This window comes from Phycodurus eques, chromosome 4 (assembly GCF_024500275.1).
Source record: "Phycodurus eques isolate BA_2022a chromosome 4, UOR_Pequ_1.1, whole genome shotgun sequence".
NCBI classification, from domain to species: Eukaryota; Metazoa; Chordata; class Actinopteri; order Syngnathiformes; family Syngnathidae; genus Phycodurus; species Phycodurus eques.
This window is the reverse complement of record NC_084528.1, coordinates 27,570,712-27,588,159: the sequence shown is the minus strand read 5'-3', so window position 1 is coordinate 27,588,159 and position 17,448 is coordinate 27,570,712. Positions and strand designations below refer to the sequence as shown.

General features: G+C 44.6%; 1 protein-coding gene across 3 annotated transcripts in view; it reads right to left on the bottom strand.

The window, feature by feature from the left end:
- The window catches only part of creb5b (cAMP responsive element binding protein 5b), a 46,545-nt gene that overhangs the window by 15,753 nt on the left and 13,344 nt on the right, over positions 1 to 17,448 (bottom strand). For all 3 annotated transcript variants that reach the window (XR_009768454.1, XM_061674961.1, XM_061674960.1), the window contains 2 exons: positions 8,309 to 8,435; positions 6,306 to 6,416 (listed from right to left, as the gene is read on the bottom strand). Coding sequence is in view for 2 of the 3 variants with exons in the window: in XM_061674961.1 (XP_061530945.1) it covers positions 6,306 to 6,416; positions 8,309 to 8,435 (238 nt within the window). In the remaining variant the exon portion in view is untranslated. The remainder of the gene's footprint in view (positions 1 to 6,305; positions 6,417 to 8,308; positions 8,436 to 17,448) is intronic.

Below are 17,448 nucleotides of genomic sequence, written 5' to 3'. Positions count from 1 at the left end.
CCGTCCCCCCTTTCCCCCCTGCGCTTGCCAAGAGCTGGGGACTGTTAAACTGATTTCCTCAGGGAACGGCGAGGCAGACAGTCTGATGGGAGAGCTCGGCCGTAATGTCGCCCCCTCTCTCCCCTCTCAGGTCCCGGGCCAAGTGCATAAGAGCTGGGTTGGACAGAGCCCACCTCTGGCTGCAGGATGGACACAAACTTGGCTGTTCTGCCAAGACCAGGCGGTCGGACAAACGCGACGGGTATGGCGAGACGCGCACCCACCAAGGAGCGTGATCCAAAGCATGCGCTCATGCTCTTAGCGGCTTCTCCACCCTGTCAACTTAATGGATGGGGTTCGGACTACAGTCTGTTCCATCTCATGTAAAGCAGAGCTCTCAACAACCTTTCCATGCTCACCACTACAACTGATTAACATTAAGCCTGATAATAAATGCGTCTGTCAAAGACCAAAACGTAGTCTAAAATAATAAGAATACACACTGACATGCGGTATGTCTGAAGGCATCATCAAATTGCTTTTTATTTGAATTGAGCTCATAGCTCTTTTAGAGACAGAGGCAGCCCTCCAAAATGTCACAATGATTCAGAAGCAATCCATTGTCTTTCAGAAAGAAAAGGAAAACAAAAGGGTGGAGTATATTAAATTCTCTCACTGTTCTGTGGAGAGAAATTGGACAACAGAAAAATAAAGCGGGACCAAATGAGATCTTCTGGTGTCCAAGGAGATCAGATATTGAACAAACCCGTCCATGTTGACTTGATCGTAATCAGAGTGAAACCTCTGACCCAACAATCTTAATCCGATCACCTCTCTAGTGTTTGAGGTCTTACTGTGTAGTCTGGGAAACAACTAATTCAATGGTCGGTGTCTGGGGTGTTACGGGTGGGGCCGTGTGGCAGTGGGTGGTTGGGTTCATTGACAGCGGAGCGGTCCACGGGGTGATGGCAGCCGGTTTACCCAGGCTCGCCTCTGTCGGATCCCGTCCCATTCACAGGCCCTGGACCGTGACCAAATACCCATCGCATCAGCACAGCAAAAACAACACGGAGTCATCCGAAGATGAACAGATGCAACTCGGTCACCCCCGTCCGCACACCAACACTCACACATATACAACTCTTCAAATATTAGGATAGCCTCTACAGAATCGCATTTATAAAGCAGCATATGGCTTTGCTTTTTCCCCATAATGCTAAATTATATTACAGTCAGAAATGACCAGAATATTCTGTGAAAAATATGCACACACAAACATTCCAGAGCAGTGAAAACCTTCAAATATGCTTGACCAAAAGTAAACTGCCCAACAGTTTAATTTCAGATGAAACGCTCTGTTGCATCTCTCAGTGCATCAGTGTTATTAGTGTCCTAGGAATGAGGCCACTGAGAAAGGTTCCGTGTCAGTTGGAGCACAGATATAGAAAAGTGCATTATTAAATGCATTTTTTAAACACATTCTAAGAGCCTAATAGCATAATAACCCAAGTCATTTTCAATTTGCAGTCACTATATCGATAAAAAATACCAATGTGTTTGCTGAAAATTTTCTTTTTTCTTTTGTCTGTGTAAACTTTCAGTCAATCCACAAATCGAGGCAACTGGTCACTTCTTATTTCTTGGATTTGTTGTGGTTTTTTCTTGTTTTTTGACAACATTCAAAAATGACTGAGGCAATTATGTTTGTATGTATATATGTGTGTGTATTTCTTTTATAATTAAGTAATCAAAAATCACTCAACGAAGTCACAACTCCAATTAAAATGTTAAAACCTTGCCTGTGCAGTTTTATGTTATGATGCAAACCGTCCGATCCTGGAAAAGATTACTTCCAATGTTTCAAAATCTTGGATCGGATTGTGTACGAAGGAGGTCCCGCTCTACTTTTAAGAAACGACGGCGATTGTGCACATTGATAGCAAAACATATTCAACGAGTGGCATGTCATCATAAAGACAAATCAAACCGAGAGACAGTACTGTATGTCTCTGGGTCAGAAGAAAAAAAAAAAAAAACACAGTGGAAGCACTGTGAGAGGGTCCCCACCCCTCCTTGGTCTGAGTCCAACACTGATAAACTCTCAGCCCCTCACTCTGACTCTACTCACCTCAATGGTGCAAGAAACAATTGTATATTCATCATCCGTATCTCTATCTCAGTACAAATACGGAAGGTGTGTGTACTGCTTAGAACTGCGTCGACACGACAGCTCGGCATCAACGACGATATGCAAATGGTTTGTTGCAGTCTGGTTAATCCACAAATGTGTTTTGGACTTCTACGGACAATGACTACCAGGGCGATTGGAATGAGAGTGAGTCATTTTTGTGCACGTGGTACACACACACATTGACTCAAATATATACAGTACGCGGACACTGTGGATCCGCCTGCAGATTCAGCTGGGCTCTTTGCTCAGCGTCCCTCTCCGATGACATCACGCCGTGACAATGTTGCCATTCATGCAGATGTTGCTTACAAAACCTGGAGTTCCACTTCTATTGTGGGTTCGCGTGTGTGTGAGTGTGTGTGTGTGTGTGTGTCTGTGCACGCGGTGCCTCACAAAAAGAAGCTTAGCGTGAGGTGCTCCACTACAGTGCTAACAAATACAACCGTGCACTGTAATTGTTTAACTAAAAGCAAATTACTTCATCCTAAAACAATTATAAGCGTGAAACGTGTATTAAGGGTGACGCATAAACACATGCTGCATTTTGGCATTTTTTTCACACAGCATGAATAAGATGACCTCGTACTTATTATTAACATAAAACTCACTTTTTTTTTTTTAAATCCAAGGACCTTGAAAGACTAAAATTAAGGGTTATGTAAACAAAATGAAAAGCTACTTTCGTCTAGTAGAAACTCTTTGATTATGGGTCCTCCTGTGTACTATGAAATATCTCTTTAAGAGCCGAAGATTTCCCCCCTCCACAGAGTAAAAAGAAGCACATTTAGAACAAGCCAGGAATTATGTCATCCACTCGTCATGTGCCAGCTCCACAGCCAAGAGCGCTGCACTGGAGCAACATATAGTATTGTTTACCTCATTAAAAACTCAGCGCCTAGCCCGATGCTTAGTGACACTTTTATTGTCCTTAGTAACAATGTAAACAATATTTAATTGGAAGCTAATAAATAACACATTTTTCAAACCTTAAAAAGACTCGGCTGTCTGAAATTGGCAGGCGAGCGGGATGGAGAAAAAAAGCACAGAGCTCATTTGAAAGGAACACAAAAAACAACGTGCAGCGCTTTGGAAATGGTCGCACTAACATGAGCTGAGTCATGTCGCACTCATGTGGCACTCGCATTATGTTGTTTGGAAGAAGCTCGATAAGGGAATCGGAGCAGAAAGAGAGTCGTTTTAAGGGGGTGGGGGGGGGGGGGGGGGGCACATAGGAGTTTGTATATAAAGTACAGTGCGCATTTACCCGCTTGCCTGCGTGTGTTTGTTATTGTGTAGCGATGATGAAACAGAGCTGGATGGGGCCGCACGCGCATGTGTCAGTGTGCGCTCACGAGGCCCTGTGGAGAACCGGCTCCGAGCGGTGATGTAATGCATTGGCCGGCACTCTGTGGAACTTGGCCTCATCCCTGTTTCCTTCACACTACGAAGGTCAACTATCCCACAACCTTTAGCCCACAACACGTACCGTCCTGTTCCCTCGACCACAACACAACAGAACACAACCGCACCCGGCACCGCGAGGACCCAGCTCCACACACAAAAATCACTTGTACCAAAACTAATAAAACACTCCAATCTTAGCAATCCCTCCCAGACAACTAAAAGTAAATAGAGAAACCTTACAAGTCTGTTACAACACCATCAGGTTTTGCTGTACCACTTAAACGCTGGTGACCTAATGGGGGGGGGGAGCAGATAGAAGAAAACAAATAAGGACACTGATGCAGCAATACAGTCTTGGGCCCGCAGAGCACAAACAGAGAGCTTAGAGCGAGATACGAGTCCCCAAGGGGCCACAGCAGTCCTTTGGCTCATTAACTATTTACACCAGAGACAGGCCTCCCTGCTGCTCTGGCCCACCACAAAATCAATTAGCCTTCATTAGACCCACAATGTGCTTTCTCTGACCGGGGAGGGTTCAATCTGCAACAGGGGCCTGCAGTTACCGCAAAATATCAAACAAACACACAAAATGAGTCCTTTCAAGTGAAGAATTATGCCAATTTCCCTGTGTTTAGTGCCTCGGAATATCAATGTCTCTCACTTTTCAACTCCCTGTCTATCTATTTCCCACTCAATCCCCGTCCCTGCTCGAATAATGTAAACTTCGGTGAGAGAGAGTGCACCCGGGTCCGTGCCTCAGGGGTGTGGGGTTACAGTGAGGAGATTTCCCATTGGCAGAACGTCAACATGGTCGGAGTAATGCGATTAGAGCCGGATCGAGAACGTCGCAGGGGACACGTGGGCCTGATCATGGCCCAGTTATCCGATAGCGAAGCCGTACTTATCGACCCGGCCCGGCCGTGGATATTATGGAATTTAGGCTCGTTTTTTTGCTTATGAAACACATACTAAAGATCGCACCCTCGATAACACAATTGCACCCAATTATTTCGTCTGTCTCGTAATCACAAAAATGCATCAGTTGTGTTCTGACATCAGGGAAGAGAATCTGGATTGATCCGCACTTGGTTTTTTTGTGCCTCGCGTCTGGATGGCAGACTTAAAGCGGTGGTCTGTAGCCACTTAGTGACTGCATATGTTTATGGAAGGCCCAATGGAGCATTTACAATTCAATTACAAAGATAGGAGGAGTACAAAAACGAGGAAGATGTGTCTGGATGACAGCCAGAGGAGAGATAAGCCTAATACACCAATATTGTGTTACCCCGGGATGTTACCATAGGAACCGTTGAGGAGATTCAAAAGACCACAAAGACGATCAATCTTGAGAGAGCAGGAGGAAGAGGGAGAATTAAATGCCCTGGGAATGCTCCTGCGCTCCACTATCAGAGCAATAACTCTTCTAATGACCTCTACTACGCCGCTCGCTCTCTCTCTCTCTCTCTCTCTCTCTCTCTTTCTCTCTCTTTCCTCCCTCCGTCCACTCGATCTCTCCAGCAAAGTCAGCCATCAGCGCCCATTTCCAAGCACACTTTCCATGACACATTATATTTCCAAGTTGGGACATTTGTTCTTTCTGTGGAGAAGTTCCCATTTTCTTTGTCACTCTGAACATAATGTTGGCTGACGATCATTTTACCGCAAGATGAATCATGTCATCACACAGTGGCCGGGGGAGTTTATTGACTCAACCGCAGATTGGGGGAGGCGTCGATTAGGTTGAGGCCAATTGCATGTTTGGAATAATATTAATCGATATCATGGCTATATCACAATACAGTTAAGCAAAGTTTCTCGCTGGGTATACATTCCACACCCACCCGCAAAAGGTGAAAATCTGTGATACAGTGATGCCATTTTTTATTTTCTTTTTTTAAGTATTACCCCTCCCACATGCTTTAAACACAAAAACAAATATTGAAACACGCCTTGTAAAAATTGTAAGCTAAAATATGGATGGAAAATCTTCCTTAGAGGCGGGGCCTGGTGGGGCAGAATGTGACAGCGGTGAGTTTTCTTGGGAGTATCTGGGCGTGAGCTGTGGCTGACAGCAGGTCCTGCGAGAGAGTGCTCATTTGTCTTTTGTGTTCAATAAACGGCTGAAGATTGCACCGGCGACCGCGTGGCTCTCCTTTCGCACACGTCATGGCATTACAGTAAGTAAGTGTACTGTGAAAAACCCATAAAAACAATCGCTTAAACAATCTGCAAAATAGCGGCAGTGCGAATGAGGGGGAACACTGTCCATGCCATGTGATAGTGGAGTTTAAAACAAATTTAAAAGGACTATTACGGAGAAATTCAGAGGAACGTGCAAATGAATTCTTTCGAATTTTGTAACTCTCGCCTCGTAACTCCGTCTCATTCCTAACTGCTCCCTTTGTCAAGTATGACATCATGTGAGTTGTTCGGCCTGTGCGAAACCCGTGCTAACAAGTTGCAGGAGCTACAGAACATGTTCTGTACATTAAGATACACATCAGGCAGCGAATGGGCAGCTGTGCCACAACTGCATAAAGAGTCTTTTATTCCAGTCCCCGGCGCTGCGCTGGCAGGTCGCGACGCAGCGTTGATTACACACCAAATGATGAAATCCGCACGGGCCGAAGAACGTGGGGCCGTGCTTGGCAGAGCCCAGTGGAAAAGAAAGCTGCCCCGCTTTAAGTGTATGTGCTCATAAATGTGTATGTATGCATATACATGTACTCACCATCTTGGCCTCTGAGTGCATGGAGGGAATGTGCGCGGAGGAACAGGGGCTGCTGTGGGCGGGACCTTGCATACCCATCATGTTGGCACCCATAGACATTTGTCTCTCCATCTGACAACACAACGGCAACAGTGAGTCAATAAATCCGAAATATTTGGCCAAAATATGACCGCAAAACAAAAACAACAACACAATGTGTGAGGCAAGAAGCATGAGATTAGAAAGAATGAGAGTTTGATTTCACATGACAGGCTGCCCTCTGCTCAGCTTTGTGTGATGATAACAGGAGCTGACCCAAAACAGGAAACCGGTATGGAGAGACTTAACACAGGAAGCTGGTAAAACAGGGGGTTTCTGTGCGTGTTGCTGATAATTGCGTGGCGAGTGTCTTCAAACCTCGGGCCCGTCCGTGTTCAGAAATGGCGTGATGCGAGTTAGCCGTATACCTATAATACATTAAAATCTGTCGATTGCGGTAATCACCTGCCAATGACTGGTGCTGGTCAGCGTGGTCGTGTGTGGAAATCAGCTGAGCGAGTAACGGGCGGTGAGACCAGCACAGGAAAGAAGGAGCCTTTGTGCGAGTGCACGCGTGCATACATACATGCGCGTATGCGAGCTGCTGCAACTTCACAGCTGCTAACTCTGGGTGGTGGTGTTAGTGGTGGTGGCGTGGCCTGTGAGGGGAAAAGACCCCCCTATACAGGATCCCCACCCCCCTTCAGCCACAGAGAATGGTGGACTAGAACCTGACACACAGCCTTAATTGCACTAAGTGTGTTTTGTGTAAAAATATCACCCTAACCTGCACCCCTTTCCTGAACCGTCAATCTTCCCCAAAACGGCTTAGCTCTTAATTTAATAAACATGGGAGTTTTTTTTTTTTTTTTTTTTTTTTCCCCCTTCTCCCCCCTGGTACCATAAACATGGGCTGTCTTGTGTTACAATGTGAACACGCAAGAAATGGACAAAAGTATTGGGACACCTGGCCGTACAGGAAGTGACAATGAAAGAAAATTTGGAGTTGGTCTCCTCTTTTACAGCTGTAACAACTTCCACTGGAACTGGGAGTGGTCTCTGTCGTTCTCTGTCCTGGCCGCTCAGTACAATATGGCTAAAGTGACCGAAATTCAAACTGAAGAAAAAGAACTGAGTGTAAACCGTAAAGTGATGAGTGTTCATGCGAAGAGATCGTCCATGTGTTAACATCATTTTAGGTTTACATTCTGTGTAAGAATGTAACGAGTAACTTCATTTTAGTTGAGTTTTAGTTAGTCTAATCAGATACCTTGTGCAGGTTAACTTACTAGGGAGCACACCATTCTTGAAGCTGTTTCTGTCACCATGGGACAACTGTATTATTGTAGTTGATATGGCTGTTGTTGTGCCCATTGCTCTCTCGTCCACCCCCCCCCCCCCCTCCCCCGCCCCCCGGCCGCTCAACCCCTTTATCCTGTTTTTGTTTTCTATCTGCTCTCTGCGCCTCTATTCTGTCTCTCCACCTCATGATTTCTGTTGTGATTTGGCACTTTATAAATAAAATTGACTTGACTTATTTGTATTTTTTGTTTTTTCTGTTCAAATGTTTTCTGATGGCGACCTGTGATTTGTAATTGGAAAAATATTACATACGCAAGCAAATGAGAGGCCGACCAGTGTATTGCGTTCACATTCCCAGTGTCCACTTTATTAAAATTCTCAAGAGGAGCCTTCTCTTGTTTTGATCATTCCCTCCTTCTTGATGTGCTCTCTTTTTATCGCCGTTTCAATCAAATCTACATCCCCCACTCAGACATAGATTTCCTCCGTTCTACTGGACTTGACTCCTTCAATAACCTGCGCTTTGTCAATTTAATGGTGTCGGAGCGCATATGTACGAATGACTCGGCACAGTTTATGTGCAGCGCAGCCTACTATATGCGAGTGAAAAACTATGGCGCATGTGTGTGTGTGTGTGCCCATGAGTGACTGAGTGTGCGCTCTGTGCTCCATTGTGTACTCACGGGCATCAAAACAGCAGAGGAGCCAGGCATGGTGGGGTCTGGCAGCGTTCCAGGCATGGAGGCTGGCAGAGGCTGTCTCTGTCTGTTTCGTAGGTGCAACAGTGAGGACAGAGAGCCAGGGACGGGCCTGAGAGGACACACAAAGTAATTGTCAGGGGAGTAAATGAAAACATAGCAGATCAGATCAATAAATCCAACGCTCAAATTGAGAATTTTATATAGGAACGCCTGCACGGTAATTGTTTAAAAAAGAGGTTGAAAAGAATTCCACATCCAGGCACTTAGGATAACAAATGTAAAAAGCTTTTTTCGGGCACAAATGTTAAAAAAAAAAAAAAAAAAAAAAAAAAGCGTATCAACCCACCGAAAATACTTTTTTGTTACTGAATGTTATGAAAATAATACACCCTAACCCACTAACCACGCTTTTACGATTTCACGGCAATCTGCTACATTTTCCACAGAGTCAGTTGCATCAGGGCTGTCCAATTGTTGGGGGGGGGGACGACGACAGGGTTTGTGCATGTGCATGAAGTTCACACAGCACAGTGACACTCATTTTAACGGAAAAAAAAATATCATGCCTAACGTTTTGTACAAGCTCCTAAACAATTCCCACGAGAACACTAAGTGTATTAACATTTACAGTCGGCCTAGGCTAGCTAGAAATCTTTGCATTTCATAGTAAGGTGTTGCAATTCTATATTATACAGTAGTACACTGTGTTTCAAAAATGACAACTAAGTTGAAAAGCGGTTTAAAAGTGAAAAACCACTGTGACAGTTTAAGATGGAATGCCTGGGATGTGGGGCAATCATTTTTACTCAAAGTGCTTGATAGCTTTGTGACCTTTTTAACTACTGCATGCTCCAAAGTGAGGCTGCCAAAGAGGTATTGATTGCCACATTCCTCAAGAAGAAGGGTCGATGTAGGCTGTTAGTTTTAAAAAGCGGCCATGATCGCACTTTGGACAAATGGCTTCTTTTTTTTTTTTTTTTTTTCCAAAACTTAAAGGCAGCACACAAGTCTACTTCAAAACACATAAGAAAGAAGAAATAATTTATAACCGAGAGGGGAAGAATCATCCAAAACATTTGTCACATTATTATGGAACGCTTCTGAAACCTCTGCAGAAAGCGTTTTAAAAAGTGTGGTTACAAACCACAAAGTATCATACTTCCCTCTATGAGTAATTGCTCTTATATTAATCATTTTCAAAGCAAGCTTTTCTCCAGCGAGTCTCTGTTTGAGATGTGATATGTCAGGACGGAAAAGTCAGGCTGCAAAAGTTGAGGTATCAGGGGATGGATTATGGGTGCGCTTAAAACATCCACACTTCATGTACAATGACACATGATGATAAAGTTCAAGGATTTATCAGAGCCAACAGCTATGCGATTCCCATTCACAACCAGGAAGGCTTGTGGGAAAATTCTCACCGACAACACGGTGGGCCTCGTGAATAGAGGAGCTTCAACAATTGACAGCGTTCCCATCACAGTCACTGACTCAGGTTTGCAGCCATACAAACACTCACACTACGCCCTCTACATCCTTAATGCCGACACCAAACGCCTTGCTTGTGAGAGCAGCCGCCGGTGTTAAGCACTCGCTTTCACTATATGATTCTTTAATTTGACCCGTACTTAAGTAACCAATAACTCCAGTCATCAGTGCCTTCGGGGTAAAATATACAGTGGGTACGCCAAGTATTAGGACCCCCTTAAATGTTTTACTCTTTGTTATATTGCAGTCATTTTCTAAAATCTATTAAGTTCATTTTTGTCCCCTTCATTAATGTACACACAGCACTCCATATTGACAGGGAAAAAAAAAACCCAAATTGTTGAAATAAAAAGTGAAATATCACACAGCCATAAGTATTCAGACCCTTTGCTGTGACACTCATATATTGAACTCGGGTGCTGTCCATTTCTTCTGATCATCCTTGAGATGGTTCGACACCTTCACTGGAGTCCAGCCGTGTTTGAGTTGACTGATTGGACTCGATTAGGAAAGCCACACACCTGTCTATATAAGACCTTACGGCTCACTGTGCACGTCAGAGCAAATGAGAATCATGAGGTCAAGGGAACTGCCTGAAGAGCGCAGTGGCCTCCATAATCCTTAAACGGAAGATGTTTGGGACGACCAGAACCCTTCCTAGAGCTGGCCGTACCATCTCAAGATGGGGAGAAACAAGATTCTCTGGTCTGATGAGACCAAGATAGAACTTTTTGTCCTTAATTCTAAGCGGTACGTGTGGAGAAAACCAGGCACTGCTCGTCACCTGTCCAATACAGTCCTAACGGTGAAGCATATTATTATTATTTTATATATTTCAGTTTTCCTTTTTTAATAAATCTGCAAAATTGTCAACAATTCTGTTTTGTTTTTTTTCTGTCAATATAGGGTGCTGTGTGTACATGAATGATTTTAGCAAATGGCTGCAATATAACAAAGAGTGAAACATTTTAAGGGGGGGTCTGAATACTTTCCGTACCCACTGTACGTCTCACTCATCAATCAAGCTCAATATCCAGAAGCGTTTAGAAATAAGTGCCAACAAGGAGCATTTCGGTCAACAGTGTTCAGCGGGTTCATGTCATCAATTGACAGCATCGTAGCCTGGATGAGTATATTGGTAAGGTCGTGCGCAAGAGTGATGGTGGTGTGCTGGGGGGGTGCAGCGGCGTAGCAAATGGTCCCACACCTGAATAAATACCTGTATTTTTCCAAACCTAAATATGTGCATTTACCCTGCAGACATTTTGGATTGCTCTGTACACACAGCACCATTACCATCCCCGACTGCGTGTCATTTCAGTCTAACATAACAATTTATCACAATCGCACTCATTTAACAGCACGTATGACACCTGAGCAGCGCCGCGTATCCAAACATTTCCACATGGGAAAAGTCATGAAAATACAATGAGGTATACGTGCTTGGACGCAGTTTCTCTCCGCCAGCTGTCAAGAGCATGGAATAACAAGGCAGCGACAGAAATAAACAGTGGATTTTATAATTGTTCTGTTGGACTTTCAACCATTTCAAACCAATTCTTGCCATGTACGCTGTTAAAAACAACAAAAACATCGGAAATAAACGTGTAAAGAACTAAAGGGCAATGTGCGATGTTTGTTAACGTGCAAGAAAGTCTTTCAAAGTTTTTCATGAGTAACATTTCAATTCAGAGATGGAACTAAAGGAAAAGACTGTTCAGTGTCACTACGTTGTGCATAAACACATCAGTTTAAGTACTTTCCATTCAAATCGTCGATGCTGCGTTAGGCCTAGATTGATGTCGTGCTATATAAAAGAAAATAAAACAAAACCGAATCAGATGAAATGAAATTGCTGTTGGGGAAGACCAGTCGTAGCAGCTAACTGGCAAAATAAATGACAATGAACTGGACCCTCTAAAAAGAAAACATAATCCGTTCCCGGACACTAGTGGCTTTAGAAGTCATTGTTTCCCAGTTGAAAATGTTATTCCACATGAATGATTCAGTTCCGAGGTCTTCCAGGCTCCTTTCATAAAGCTATTAGAAAAGGTTTTATGGTGAAGGCTATTTATAATCTTTTTACATACTTAACGGTCATATAAGTGGACAAGTAAGTTAACCGCGGTGATTTTGGAATTAATAACATTTCTTGGTCAAATTCATTCATCGTTTGCGGTTCCGGTTGAAGTGGGAACCAATGACAAATTGGAACGATTGTGTATCAAGGAGTAGATATACAGTAGATATAAAATGTCGGCACACCCCCTGGTCAATTGCGTTTTACAGGTAATAGGTCACACTAATGATGGAAAAGGTTTTGAAATCATTTTTCTTGGTCTTTTTGTTTTGTTCGTTTGTCTGGCATTTGAACAGGCGTGCGTTGACATTACATATGCACTGCATTTCGCGTTGACAGCCACTAGAATGTCAGTTTTCTTACTTGAGTTCATCCTTGACGATGAAGATTCTCCAGGCCCGTGGAGTATTTTGAATATTGTTTGAAAGAACATTTCAAACATTGTTCTGCTGTGTCTCAGCTATTGCTTCAACAGCGTTTGTATTCCATATAAGACGGCAGCGGTACTCTAAGCGAGGCTGTGGCTCGTCATGCGTTGGGTTCCTTTACATGTGTGTTTGTGTGCGTAGGGTGAGTGAATAATGACAGGCTGCGGCTCCTCTGAGGGGATTGATAATAGGCTGGGCTGCGGGCCCCTGGGGAGAGCAGGTAGACACTCCACAGTCCTGACCCTGCACTCTCACATTACTGAGTGCCGGGCTCTCACAACGGGCTCTCTTTCCCGTCCCAATCCCCACCCCGGAACCGCAAAGCCTCCACCCACCGCCCACCTTCAGTCGGCCATCACGTCACTGCTAGACCTTCTTGCATGTGTTGGATCTTGATCCCATTCTTTTCATGAATATAAATGAGCTATATTTATTGACAACTTCATCCTTACTGATGACTTGTGGTCCACCTCAGCTCGAGAAGACCTTCCAGATTAGCTCGTGAGTGCACACTACGGTCTATATGTGTGCGACCAGTCCCGACTCCAACTGGAGTGCTGTCGACTTCAGCACAAGGGCCTTGGCGGCACTCCAAAAGGAGAGAGGGGGAGAGAGAAAGAAAGAGCGAGGCACAGGTCCACTGACTCATATCCTTCCCTCTCTGAGTCTACTCCAGCAATGATGCAATGCTTTTGGCTTTTCGCCCTCCCCCCACCCTGCGCCTGCCTACCCCAAGATTCGGTCCCTCCCTCCTCGAGTCCCTCTCGCCTTTTTCTCCCCTCGCGCTTTTCCCTCCGACGTCCGGCGTCGATGCGCTCGCCTCGTGCCGGGGCGAAGTCGCCGAGCTCCGGGTAGACACAGCAGCACAAAACTTTCGAACGTAACCAAAACATCCCGGGGCCGGGTTCCAGACGCTCGGGAGATGGTGGCGCGGTTGCCTTGGGAACCGATGTAAACAGAGGGAGAAACAAGGGCCTCAAACAGCTTGCAGCTGCCTGGCTCTCCGAGTAAACACTACACAGGACCTGCCCCTGATTTACTGCCTTTAATCACTGGTGGGAGGAGAGTGCCATGGGGTTTGGGCTGAGGAAATAAAACGAATCTGATCAAATAAATCAGCGCTAATGGGTTAAGACACAGGCTGACTTTTATTAGCTGGCTAGTGGAGGGATGGATGCTAGTATGGCGCTGCGCTGTAAGAAAAGATGGGATGGATCCGGGATGGGGGTGTCCACATTTCATGGAGACACAAGATGAGGCAAAGACAAAGTGAGGAGAGCTCGTGAATGATAGTCTGTTCCGAATTAGCAGACTGTTGCTCAATAATTTTACGAGATGTGATGTGGCGCGATGAGGACACCAAGGATTTGTCTCTCATTCGGGATGAAAGATTATGAAAGCTTGTCCATAAATTCATCTCACCACGAAATGAGAGAAACCTATTGGCAACAATTATATCCATTTTCTTTACACAACTTAACCGCCGAGGGAACTTGATTGCCGTTGGCCTCGTTTCAATCGCCACTTTCACACTGCCTGTTCAAGTCGGGATTTATCTGCCGTATTTCCTCGATGCTGTTCCGTATAAAACTGTACCGACACGGAACGGGGTGACGGAGTCTACCTGACCTTGGGGGGTAGTATCAGTGTTGTTCTGCGTAACAGGCAAATCGCCTATAAATAACCTACCTTCCGTTACGAATGTTGCGGAATCTCTCCGGTGAAAAGAGAGACCGGTGACAATTATTTCCACCAATTCAGTCTGGGACAGTATTATACGTTTATTTGCATTTCCATTGCAAATGCTCCAAGAAATATCCAAACTATTTCACTTTGCACTTCAGTAGGCTTCGGGAGGGCGGAGCGAGACATGATGCAGTCCATGGAACGAATTATCCGCCTTCTTGATGAACGAATGGATTAAGTTGGAATGCAGCGGTTACAATTTATGATATGGAAACCTTGTTATGCTAATAACTTAAGTATTCCTTTCTTATGCTGTCGAACTCTCAAACGTACGTCATGGCGACATTGCTGCGAGTTTAGTTGTTCCATTCATTTTTCATACGTTTGTTGGAACTTGAAAGTATCCCTTTACTCACTTTTACGGCAGTTAAAGCGCTCGGGTTTTTCGGGACGTTCGTTTTCTTTTAAAACATTAAAGAAAAAAAAAGAAAAAATCTTCAAACGTATTCTAAAATGCACAGGCAGCCGGTGGCGGGAGGCCAGAATCAGCGTTATGTGCTCCCTCTTACGTGCTCCAGTGAAGAGGTGAGCGGCGGCACTTTTGAGCCAAATGGAGACGTTTAAGGGGCAACGGGCGAGTGTTTTTCTTGTTTTTAATCTGCAAATTACAAGCGGCATCACTGGTATGGTACAGTATAATGCTATGAAGTCAGCTGCCGCAGTTATCGCCAATCGCCGCGGAGTGTTAATGCAAGCCCGATGAGGGTTTACTGATCCAAAACGTCCTGTGGCGAACCGAACACAACAGCTCACTCCCACTCGCGCCTGAATCGCGTCTTTTGCACCCGAGCCCCTTTTGTCTCACTTTGACATCATCGCTTTCTTTTTGATCAGCTGGACTGCATTGTCCCGAACCTTTAATTCCTCTAATCACTTTTGTCCTCTGTACAATTTAAACATGATCTATCTTTTCCTTTCCTCGTGCAAACAAATCTCTGATCCTCTCCCGTAGTCCTGCTAAAGCCATCTGATGCCTCCCATCTCGTGGAATCCTTCATTTCCTCTCCTCCATCTACCTCCTGCCCCCTCTTCCTCTCCTCCATCCACCTCTGATCCCTTTCTTCCTCCCCTATGTCTACTTCTGATCCCCCTTTTCCCCGCGCAGTGATCCCTGTGAGGCACGTCCCTGAGTGCGAGCTGCTTGTGCAGGAGGCTGCATGTGTGGTGGCCCCGGGGCAGGGATGACACAGCCCCGCTGGAATGAGAGGGAACAGACACCGGGCGTTCCTCTACAAACGCACTATTAAACGCACTGCAGTACACAATGAGCTCATCTTAATTCAGCTCAGATGTACAGCGCATGTTCTCCCACTTTCTTTTTCTCTCTTTTCATTTTCTAATCAACTGCACACCATGGCTTCTCTGGCCCTTTTAATTTATGCTCATTCTGAAGCCATGCATCACCCTGTAAAGTTTAGAAGTGCAGTGCATGGTTGACTTTTGCTCATGTGGAGAAGGGCTTGACAAGTCAGGACATGAGGACACCTCAGGCATTTTGTAGAGGTCTTGCTCTCCTGCACTCAGGAAACGACCTCCCCTCTTATCTCCCTCCACCAATCATCAACACTAATAAAATATGTTTTCTTCAAATTGTCAACTCTGTGAGGTTAAAGTTTATCTGTAGAACACAAAAATCCCAACGCGCTGTCTGGTTAGCACGGCCTTTCAACTCTGTCACTGACACGGCAGGTATAGAAATTAAAGAAAGCCCAAACGCTAAATGGAGCTGAGCTGCCTTTAAGAAACTCAAACGACATCAGATGGCTTTCTGTGGCCACGCTCGTTTTATTGGAGGCAGGGCGGAACGTGTATTGAATGTGTATTGAATTCAGAACTCATAATTAGAGCAATACTACTGCGGCACTGTTGTAAAGTTGCACACACAGACTTCAATTGTTGAGAAAATGGAAGAAAAAAGTGTAAATGTAAAAGTGACCATTTTGAAGGGAAAAAAAATCATCAGTCTCTTAGATTAAACCCCAAACCCAGTGCTATTGAACCTTAAATCCAACAAAGCCCCAGTAAATGTACTGTATGGCCTTCGACGTGTTTCGAATTAAGACTGACTTCGACTTCCTTGAAAGGCAAAGATAAGGACCGCAAGTAAGTGGCAGCTCAAAGGTGTGAAAAATATTGTGCGTTTAATGCAACGTGGAAACAAAATGACTTCCTTCAGAACGGTCACGTGGTACACAAACTTGCACACAGTGTGCCCAGTGTGAAACAGGTGACATTTTGTCATAATAAGTGATAGGTGATCGACTATAGGCACAATGAATCAATGAAGTGATTTTTTACTTTTTAAATATTATTTTCAAAGGGGAATGTGAAAAACTCTTGCTGAATGTTCTGAACTTCTTTTTCCATGCAGTATTTTATTGAGTGTGACAATGTATGGCGCGTGTGGATTTAAGTCAACCTTTCATAAAGAAACATATTCTTCTTCTTCTTCTTCTTCTTCTTCAACTAATTGAGACTGAACCCACAGTGCCTCTATTGGTTGCAGCCATGCAATGCACTCCATTGCTTCAAAACATCCATCCATCCATCCATCCATCCATCCATTTTCCGAGCCGCTTCTCCTCACAAGGGTCGCGGGTGTGCTGGAGCCTATCTCAGCTATCATCGGGCAGGAGGCGGGGTACACCATGAACTGGTTGCCAGCCAATCGCAGGGCACACATAAACAAACAACCATTGGCACTAACGTTCACACCTACGGGCAATTTAGAGTCTCCAATTCATGCATGTTTTTGGGATGTGGGAGGAAAGCGGAGTGCCCGGAGAAAACCCGCGCAGGCACGGGGAGGACATGGAAACTCCACACAGGCGGGGCCGGGATTTGAACCCCGGTCCCCAGAACTGTGAGGCAGACATGGTAACCAGTCTTTCACCGTGCCGCCAAAAATGAATCCCAAAAAATACAAATAATTTTTGAAAATCAACCAAATTCTGACTCAAATTATAAAAATACATTTGCTTCAATTATTATCATTATAATTAGAGGAATTCTCATCCAAAATTACACGAACGACAAAAACTATGCTCAGCTGTCGCCACTTTACTAAAACAACACATTTGTATGAGATCGACCGTTCAGAAACGACACCTTCTTGCAAATAGAATAAATAAATGGCCACTCAATTCACTCAGTTGCATTAAAGCTAATCATGCTACGTAATGGAAACAACTGGAGCGAACCCCTCTCAGGAGCCGGAGCAGAATAATTTCATTCTTAATGTCTCGTGCCCACGCCCATCTCCGAGCACATCGCCGGTTAATGAGTGAAAAACGTTTGCACAGAATGTTGGATCTCATGGTTGACAAGTAACGTCCAACACATTTAACGCTGACATAACTCAGTCCCAGATGTTTAAGATT